This window comes from Gavialis gangeticus, unplaced genomic scaffold (genome assembly GCF_001723915.1).
Source record: "Gavialis gangeticus isolate Ggan-Ray unplaced genomic scaffold, GavGan_comp1, whole genome shotgun sequence".
Lineage (NCBI taxonomy): Eukaryota > Metazoa > Chordata > Crocodylia > Gavialidae > Gavialis > Gavialis gangeticus.
Genome location: NW_017729024.1, coordinates 30,830,151 through 30,840,934, shown reverse-complemented (window position 1 = coordinate 30,840,934; position 10,784 = coordinate 30,830,151). Strand labels below are relative to the sequence as shown.

The window sequence follows — 10,784 nt, the reverse complement described above, 5'->3', positions numbered from 1 at the left end:
CATCCTTGTGCCCCAGCCGCCCCCTCTGCCACTCGATGCTGCCACCCAGATCCCGGGACTGACCCCCCAGGCCCTCTACCAGCCCGGAGCTGCTCTGCACTGGCTCAAATTGCTTCAGTCCTGGACACGTGTAAACACTGTGCCCGGGAGCAGTTTTCTCCTGTGCAAATTGCACCAGAGTTTATTGCTTCAGCTTAATTGCATATGTAGATGTACCTGCTAAATAGGGAAAATGGTATAAAATAAATAGAAAGAAATTCCACAAGGAAAACTGCAATGTTAAACTGTATTTAATATAAAATACACAAAAACAAATGGGGAATGGATGGGCTCCTTTATTGCAGGAAAGGATGTGAAGGGTAGGGTGGACCATTAGCTGACTATAAAAAAGTGTTACAAAGAAAACTAATAGGATTCCAGGATATATTAACATGTGTGTCATATCTAAGTCACAAAAAGTGATTGTATGTTATTCAGCACTAGTGAGGCCTCACCTGCAATACTGTATCCTGTTTTGGGTACTATCTTTCAAGAAAGAAGTAGACCATCTGGACAGTCCAAAAGATAACAAAAAATGATAATAAGTCTGGAAAACAAAATGTGAAGGTTAGAAGAACAGGAATTATTTAGATTAGAGAAGAGTAGACTGAGAGGGGATTCAATAAGGCTCTTTAAATATGAACAGTGTTCTTTTAAAGAGGATGGCAATGTAGTGTTCTCTCTGTCTAATAGGGACCAGACAACAAGTAATAGATATGAAATGGAACAAGGAGATGGAAGTTAGATATTAGGAAGAACTGTCTAACTATTAGGGTGGTTAAGCACTGGAACAGGGTATCTAGCAAGGTTGTAGAATATCCATCTCTTGAAGTTCTCAGGTGCAGGTTAAGCAAACATCTGTCAACACTCATTTAGGTAAGGTTGATACTGCTTTAAGCACCTGTTGAGACTGGACCCATTTTAGCCATCACTGTGACTTTGTTGTTCTCCTGAAACTACTTGGAAACCTCTCAAAATGTCCTTCTTTGTAGAAGGAGCTGAACTTCTATGGTGCCTAGGACAATGATATTGAAGTTTAGCTTAAACATAGGGATTAAAAGTCCTTCTCTGTTGATAATATTGCTGAGAAGGATTTTAATTTTGCTGGGATGTATGCCTTTGAGGGAAGTATGATGAAACAGATGAGAGCGGACACAGGCTCTCTAATATTTGAAGAGGTCCTATATTTACCTGAATCTAAGTTAGCCCTGAATTTATGATGACCTGCCAATAATTTGATCCTATATATGGAAAACGTATAAATTGGTTATAATTTTCCAAGTATAGAATCTAATTATTGGAGAGTTGTGCTCAGTTAAGTCCCCCCACCACTACAGCAGTGAAAGCAGGAGCTGGGGGGTGGAAGGGGAGGTCCCTCCCCCCCACTTGCCCAGTTCCCTTCTTCCCCCTGCAGCCATCCTGCCTCCCCACAGCCTCTGCTCTTCACTTCCCACTCTCTAGTGTTGGCCCCTTCCCCACTCCCCCATCACGTGCCGCTTAGGCTGTTTCCTCCAAGAGCACAGCAAGTGCAGCCCCTGCTCACCATGCAGCAGTGTTGGTGCTGCTCAATGGTCAGGCAGGGGACAGAGGTTCCATGTACTCTATGACCTGGAGGGAGTCCAGGGGAAGCAGAGCTATGCCTGACAGTAAAGGGGTGGGAGAGGGGGGGAGAAAGGGCTGTGGGGGCGGGGGCAGAAGCTGCAAAGGGCAAGCAGAGTGGGGCAAGGCAGGAGACTGCTGTGGGTTTGGCTCTGGCCCCGATCTGGGCTCAAGGCCAAAGTCAGAGCCACAGCAGCTGCTTGCCCCCCACCCCAGCACAGCATTTGTATGGCAAATCAAAGATAAGGGGCTTTCCCCCCACATGCTGATTGGGGGAGACAGACCCCATCTTAGATTTGGGTAATATGGTACATAAGATCTTATTTGGGGTAGCTGAAATACTACAATGCCAGATCTCTGAGCGTGTTTACCAACTTTTCAAGAACCTCATTTGTCTTGGAACTGGATAAACCTCCCACTTCAAATGGAATGTTTCACTTTCATTCTTGCATCTGGCAGAAGTCCTGAAGAATTCAGCTTGTTTAATCCCAAAGAGATATTACTGTAGCTACTTAAGTGACAATACTGCTACCCAACAGGGTACTAGTATGTACCACTCCCACTTGGTATTTTACAATCCTAAAGGAGGAGATAAAAGGGACTTTGTATTCAAGACATCCACTTTCTTGTCTTTCTGTCTGAAGTTGCACAGACTTGCTTCCTGTCAACCTCTGTCTTATGCAAGGGTTTGGGACCAAATATGTACATACCATGGGAAAACCTTCCTATGAAGCTGCTCATCAGCCATTTCTGACATTGTCCATGCCAATGAAAATGAAGAGAAAATTGCTTTTTATGGGAAAAGAAACTACATGTGGAAAAGGAAGCATAAATCTTGTAAAGGATGAACAAAATGGCAAATGGGGGGGTCAGATGATAAGTCTTATCAGTAACTATGGAGAGAATTCCTAGAATTAGTGCCATTGTGAAAGAAAGCCGTCTCTCAAAGGCTAGGAACAGGCATTGCTTTGTCTGTGGATAAGCTGTGCTTGTTTTTGTCCCAGAATAAAATTTTCCCAGGATTGTAGTGCTGCTTTTTTGCCATTAATTCAATGATGCAATCCCAGGATAACTGGACAGCCATACTTTTCAATATCCCAGGATAAAACTGTTACTACCCCTTATTCAGGATTGCTTTTTAGGATTTATCCCAGGCTAATGGGTATGGATGTCCACATGGCTGCACTTTGTCCTGAGATAAAATGGTTTATTTTGGGGACAAATCTGTTGGAAGCAGCCGACTACGAAAGAAGCACACATTCATCTTGGAATCTTGGATTCAAGATCTCTTTTGAGATCTTTTTGAGCTAACACAGTTCCTTCTTTTTCTTAAAGTGCATCAAGCATGATTGTAAGGGATTGATCTCTTTGGAGATCTTTGGAGCTGATGGCTAGAATCTCTTACAAGTACTGGGAATGAAGTTTTCCCTGTACGGAAAGGGCATACAGGCTCTTAAGTTTTGTCTGGTGGAATGCAAAATAAATATCCTCTCTTCAGGAAGTACTTTGCACCTTATGGTGTGGGGTTTTATTCATGTTGGGAGTCTAATTGTAGATCTGACCTCAGTTCCAATCATGACAATGAAGGATATGTTATTGGCCTCAGCTGTAAGATAGAAAGAGTCACCTTTTAATATAGTGAGATCCTGAAGTGGTCTTGAGTGGAGAAAGAAATGAGAGAAATCAGTGGGTCTTCCATTCTTTTGCAGCAGTAGGCTGTCACTGTGTGTGAATAGGGCCATTCCTCTTCTTTATTTGTTTCTATCCAACCGCACCAGATCAGAGACACGAAGATGTAGATTCATGTGGTAGATTAACCTATCATACTTGGCTGCTAACAAGCCAGTCCAACAACCAGAACTGGGATCTGAATAAATGAAATCTTTCTTAGCAGATTAGGATATCAGATCCTTATGCTTACTGCTTTTTTCCAGTAATTTTAGATCCAAAGTAGTCTGATCTTTCTGCTCAGTTTCGTAGCAGAGCCTTTTCTGATTTTAGTAGGACTCACCTCTGAAGGTGGCTGTGATGCCCCCCCAGTGGCAGCATTAATCTCTGATCTTTCCCAGTCTGGCTGTTACGATGTCCCCTTTCCTTCTCTGCCACATCTTTGATGGAAAACAATGTAAATTCAGGAGGTGGCCCTCAGTCCACCATGGTGAGTTCTTCAGGTGCATCTTGGTCTGCTCTGCAGTTTCTCTGTGCTCTCATGTCCTCTACACAGACTTTCTGGGGCTTGTTCACTCTTCAGCACAGTTCTCTGGGCTGGTTTGCCCTTGGCACAATTATCTGGGGCTTGCCCTTCCCTTCAGTTCACCGTGCTGGGAGCCATCAATGCCAGAGTGCAATCCATGCTCCCTTCTTCTCTGGGCTTCTTCAGTGGCCTCCTGCCTTCTTTTCAGCCACTCTCATGCCTCACAGTCTAAACAGAAACATAAATGAACATAAAACTTTAATTACTTAGCCTCTGAGCTTTTCCCTGCAGAGCTTCCTTCTCTTTAGGGTCTATGGCACTTCTTCCCTCAGCCTAGCCAAGGCTAGTCTGAGACTCCATTCCAGGTGTATGTGTCCCTCGACTCCTCCTCCTCCTTTCTGGTCTCCTTGATTTATGATCCTTTGAGCAGGCCACAGATGTTTTTCACTGGCTTCCTCAGCAGTCTCAATACCTACCGATCAGCCCACTGTTGGGCACCTGGTGCTCTGGAGCTTTCTAATTCTGCTGCCTCCCCCCACAGTAGCAGTAAGTCCCCTCTTCACCATGACACTAATCAAGAACTCTTTAGCCAGCACTCAGATCTGAGAAAATCTCTCTCTCTCACAGATAGAGTTCATCCTTTCAAGCAGCATCCATTTCAAGGCTTTTCACTGGATGGTCTCAGAGCCTTTCTGAATTGTAGACTGTTTAGAACCCAGGACTGAAATGTAATGCTACTTCTTATCCCTCAGGTATCTGATGCTGAATATGGTCTGTAAAGTCTCTCTAATGCTGATAAAAACTGGATCCAACAGACCCAAGTGATATATCTCCTGAATTTCATAGTTTTAATAGTTTCATAGTTGCATTCATGAGATTGAGCAGAAATTTGCATGTGTGGCATGTTAAAGCCCAGTCCAGGTTGCACCACTGGACTTCAAGGCAATCCCCCACTTGATGAGTTTAAAGTCAGGTGGCCAGGTAGCCTTTGCATGTGACCGACAGGCACAGGCGGTGGAAGAAAATATTATTTAGGGGGGCTGACCCCTGCCCCTACCTCCCACAGGGCTGTTGCAGGGCTGGTGCTTACTGGTGCTGTATGTGACAGCAGAGGAGCATGCGGCAGGGGCACTGGTCACGGTGGTAGGACGTGGCAGTGGAGCCGCGCAGAGCTGAGCATGTGGGGCGCTGGCTGGGCTGCATGCTGAGCGGCGCCAGGTGCTGCAGGATGGCGGCACCATGGTGCTGCTGCTGTTGCTGGCTGCTGTGATATTAGTTTGGGGGGCTAAGCCCCATTAGCCTTGGCCTTCTGCCACCTACGCTGACAGGGCTGGGTGGAGAAAGCCAATGTTACAAACCCAGCACCTGTCAACCCACATGTAAGGTAGCCCCAGCCCAGCACCTCTGACCCCATATGCAGGACAGCCCCTGCAGGGCTGCCGCATGCACCTGTGGGCAGGGGTTTTTCCTGCCTGACACCTCTCAATCCATGTATGGGGCAGCCTGTGCAGGGCTGTTAAGGGCTCCACACACACCATGGAAAGCGAGTCAGCAGGGACCAGTCTCCAATGCTAGGCTTCTTGCACACAACTGGGATCTAGCAAATTTTATCTGCAGTTCCAGTGCACGTGTGGCACGGCAGGAGGCACAACTGTTGGGATTGGAAATGGATCCTATTGTGCCATTAAGTGAATATCTGCCAGGGACCTTGGAAGTTCTCTGTTGTTTTTCACTGTTATCAAACCTGTGATTGTGAGGCAAGTGGAAGTCTCCTTAGTGCTATGAAATAATTCACTGAGCAGCACTGGATGTAACAACTTTGTTTTTAAGCCTCACATTTAGCTATGGTTAGCATAGTACTTCAGGCAAAAAGACTGGTCAATTAACCAATTCAGTTCTGGTATCCCGTATCATTCTTAGAGTTACATATTTTAACTACCTTGTACCCTAAGCAAACCAATATAGATTCAATATGTTTCTGATGTACAATGCTGAAATTCTGCTCCATTGTTGCAGGGAGTCAGAGCATTGGTGGTAGCATATTCTATATGCTGTATATATGGTGATACAGCTGCAAATCAATATATTTTTTAGCTATATGTCTGCTCACAGATGTAGTTGGGGCCTATGTTTTGTGTTCTTTGGTGCCCTGTGGTCACTGTATGTGAGAGAGCTCCTATCTTTAAATATCATTTTAATAATCTTCCAGCTACTTCAGGGTCCACTCCTCCTATTGAATATTATGGAATAAGTGACCATATCCTCCCTAAAACTGAGTCAGTGATGTTCAGCATGCGTCACAAATTAAGCATAAACGACCCAAATCCTAGTTGCTCAAAATATGCGTTTGGTGATGCTTAAGTTGTGTCATTGAGAAACTGAGAATTCAAGAGAAACTTCCTGCCTGAAGTCTGCACTAGAATGACGTGTTAACCAAGTCCTTTGAAGGATCTGCAAATGAAAGTGCAAAGCCTTGTACAGAGAATCCCTCAGGTAAAAAAGAGGCAAGTTAACATCTTAAATATTTATTTCCTTTCACTTTCTATTTATTTTCTTTCTTAGCCTGGAGTGAAAAATTCACTTAATATGCCCATTATTGAGGTAGAGTCATTGACAGACAACAAACAAGCACTAAGAGGACTGGTAGACTTCTCACACTAACTAGTACTCACCAATTTCAGTTCATCTGGAATAAATCTGTGAAAACTTTACTAACTTACACTTTGAGACAATTTACATTATTGATTTCTTATCTTTAGTTATACTAATAAAAGTGAATACTATTAGGAATGAAAAATGAAAGCTTCCACGGATCTGATTATCTGACTGGCTCTTTATTTACTGTGCGCTTTCTATACTCCTTGTTGTACACCATAATTCTTCTTCTTCTTCTTCTTTTTTTTTTTTAAACAACCACAGTGCTTAGCACTATATATCCCCACTGTCACGAGTGAACATGCAGATCAGGGACATTATTTTTATTCTTTATAAATCACAAAGTAAAATATTAAATGGTCCAAGCAAAAACAATTTATTTTTATACATTTATTTTGAGCAATCTGTAATAAAGTTTTGACATTTGGGGGGCAAATTTACAGGGATGGAAACTTGGTTATGTTTATTTTTTTTACTATTACAGTTACTACTAAAGTTCTGTAACAACAACATGGGTGCAGATTTTATCCCTGGTCCCTCTGTAGTATGCAAATTATCATCAGACATGTAATGAATTAAACAACACAGGTGATGCGGCATAAATCCTGTAAAACAGTATGCTATTGTCTTTCCTTCTCAAGTAGGACTGTTAACAAATGCTGTTGGCTTAGAAAACAAGAGAAAGTCAATTAGAACCCCCAGAACTCTTAACAATGAGCTCCCTTGGCTAATGTTACTGGTCCAAGAGGAGATAAGCTATATAATTTTACAGGAAACAACCCATTGAATCCTTTAGCAAACACAGCTTGGCAATCTATCTTCAATTCAAAATAATGAGGTGGCAGGAGTGCAATGGAGAAACAGGTCTTCAAAAACATCATGTAAGGGAATCCAGCTGTGCTTGTATGGTCTCCAGCTATTTAAGGAACAAAAAAGGGAAAAAAGAATTTGTATAAAATATTGTTTAGAAACATGCAAACAGAAGAGAAATAACTCTGTCTGCAACCACACATATTAAATCTATTCGTGTTGCAATACAAAAAATCCACCACTCATGAATATTTGTTTTTACATGAAGCTATTAGAATTCATTGCAGCAGTTTAAATATTCAGATTTTAAAGAAACAGTTGTCTAAATACTCCTTTTTTTAATAGGCACAGCTGTTTTGCTGTGAATTTCCAATGCATAATATCAAGGTAAAAAAATAATAGAATTCATTCTTACTGGATTATGAGCCTAGTATTTGGGATGACAGCAAAACACATTCAAGGAGTTCCTTACTGTTCGTCCTTAGCCCCCGCCCCCCTTGTTACATTACCAAGTACATTTTAAGAGTGTCCAAATGTACACTGAAGAATATACAAATGTATCTGAACACTGTACACACATACTCTTTTTCAAAATGCTTTCGATGAGTTCTAACAAACCCAGTGGTTTTAATTAAAGCAGGTTCCCTTTTCTTTCAGATTTGATTCACATAGGCAATGCTTCCTACTGAGAAGCAGAAGGTGTTTACGAGGAAAGTTTAGTGCTAGCAAGTTCCTAGTAATAGAGGAAAACAGGGATGCAAGCGTATTTAATAAGACAATTTACAAGTGTGAAATAAAAGTGAATACAATATATTACAAAATTGTAACCATAAAGTCAACAGACCTTGTTATAGAACTCATACAGCTCTTGGTGACTGAATTCCACAAACACTTTCTTCAAGTTCTGTGAAGGAAAAGGGAGGGAAAGCAGGACATTAACATATGCAATACAGTTCTTTTTATTGGTTGATCTCTATGTATGCCTTAATTTTAATGTCTGATTTGTTTAACGTTCACTGTTGGTTTGTACAGTACCTGTGCTGATCACTCCAACTGTTGAACACAACATCCCTGGTATACACCCATTGTACTTTCATGACCAACTTAAAAGTCTACAACTACAGCTGGTTTTCTGGAAACGATCCACAAACCATAATAAAATACATGATAAGAGGAGAATGATTTCATTATCTTATTATTTTTAAGCCACAGATAAAATATGAAGATGCTATTTCACCTTTCTCAGCAGTCCATACGACCTCTAGTACAAGCCATTGCTCAGAGACAAAGGAAGCAGTGCATTTGATTAAAGTTACATAGCTACTAATGCAGTACACCAGCACAGAACTAATACCCTCCATACATTAATCTAACAGTCATGATCTTAACATGCTGAGATTGCTAGAGTCATTTATGCACAGACTCAGCCCGAGTTCACAATTAGCGCAACAGCTTCAAAGTAATGCTTAAACACTAAAAAGTAAAACAACACAATTGGTGGAAACTACTGTGGCTAAAACAGATGGTAAATAATAATCTTCTGCATGCATGGGCCTATGTCTGTCGGGAAGAGGGTTAAATTAAAAAATTCTATCCTGCTTTATATGAAACAGGTAGTTTAAAGCTTGCCACTGATTTCATAGTATTATTGATCTGTCAAAAGTATTTCAAATTGATGCAATATTATTTTAGAGTTTCAAAGAAAGAAAGCAGGAAGTGGTATGAGGAATTAAAACATTTCTCTGCCCAGTACCCATTACTATTTTTATTACTGCACTACAAACAAGCATTCAGAATCCATGTGCTGAGATCTGCACAACCCTGAAGGAAAAAAAAAAAACAGCTGCTGCCCTGAGGAGTTTACATACAGATTTAGGTAAAAGGCAAACAAATGGCAGTGGAAGTCAAGTATAACAACTTTGGGGCACAAGCTGCTTTTTTCAAGTAAATAGAAAATAATAGTGAATTTCTACACATCATCTGAAATTTCTCCTAACAAAACTGTTGAACATTGAAAAGAATGAAACAGAAGGAAATGTACAGAGAAGTAAATATCAAAAAAGCATGTGATCATTTGCTTTTCTACAGGTTCTATACCTTCATAAGTTTATTTCCCACTTTTTCCACCTGGCATGCCTTATAACTTTGTTATTTTCTTTTCACTGAATTTATAATTTATTACTTCATACACTGTTTGCCAGTTTTAGACATTTTAAGTCTGGTCAATGTTCTTAATAATAAAATAGCACTTCCAAAAAACATCTACCAAGGTTCTGTGAAAACCTAGTCAAGTATCTTGTCTATAAACACACTTTGCACCAATTTAACTGTGTCAGTTTAGAAAATTTTTTAGTTAAATTGGTACTGACTCCTTGGTATATGCTAATGGATCAAGACAGGAATGCCATATATCAGTTTACAATGAATTGGTAAGGAAACTTTGGATGTAATCAAAGTTATGGGAAATACGCTGTTCTTAGTTTAATTAGTATAAGTCTTGATTCATAACCATTTATACTGCTGTGATCTGATCCAATGGATTCAAAGTAGTAGCGGGAACAACCTTGGCTAATAATCACTGCTTAAATCAGATATTAAAAAGACACAAAATTTCTGGGGCCAGCCTGTCTGGTGCAATGCCTCCTTCTGCCTTTGCAGAGAAAAGGCATCTTTCCAACAATTTCAGGAAGGTTACAAAGGCCCAGAAAGGGACCAGTAATTTGTATGAGAGACAGGTCTTTCCCATGTGGGACTGAACAATGCAATTCTGGGAATAGGATGGTGAATAAAACAAACTAGAACAGTACTTCTTTTGCCATGATTCCAATTGAACCTCTCTAAAAAGCAAAATAAACTAACAGGAAAAGTAAAAGCATTTGTAAAAAGTTATCAGCCAAAAAAACCAAGAAATTGCAAACAAGTGGTTTCTTCAGCAAAGGGGAGAAAAACATTATGAAGAAAAGAATCTATTGTACCAGCCTGCAGGGTTAGTATTTTCAGTTTCAGGGCTTTTAGTTTTTTTTTTTTTTAATGGCTGTAACAGACACAAGGAAAAGTGAAGGGTCAAAGTGAAAGCAATCGAGTATCCTACTTTAAATTTATCACTTTAAATAAAAGTCTGGTCCAGCTTGGGTAAATAGCAATCAAGATTTGACATTTTAGGAGATTGTTCCTATGTAGCCAAGCTAAAATCAGCTTCACATTATACAGCTGAACTAAAGATTTTCTTTAATACTCTTCTTTAAGCATCCATGTTAATAAAGCTACAGTTAAGACACAAAACAATGAAAAAGTTGCAAGGTGGTCCCATGGATGCCTTATTTTTTTATTTACACTACAACAAAGCCAATATGTGTCCGTTAACAGACGGTGACCTCTTTCTCATTCATTCCAGAGCATGATATTGAATATTCCCATGGTACTGGTAGTGCCATCAGATAACATCAAAACTGCACTGGTGATTTTTGGATCTTAGAGCCTGATTTTC

General features: G+C 40.6%; 1 protein-coding gene across 1 annotated transcript in view; it reads right to left on the bottom strand.

The window, feature by feature from the left end:
- Positions 1-6,865: 6,865 nt before the first annotated feature.
- COMMD10 (COMM domain containing 10) overlaps positions 6,866-10,784 on the bottom strand; it is a 260,293-nt gene continuing 256,374 nt past the window's right edge. Inside the window, exons 5-6 of the mRNA XM_019516995.1 lie at positions 8,142-8,201; positions 6,866-7,403 (exon numbers count right to left, since the gene is read on the bottom strand). Coding sequence (XP_019372540.1) covers positions 7,365-7,403; positions 8,142-8,201 — 99 coding nt within the window. The 3' untranslated portion in view covers positions 6,866-7,364. The remainder of the gene's footprint in view (positions 7,404-8,141; positions 8,202-10,784) is intronic.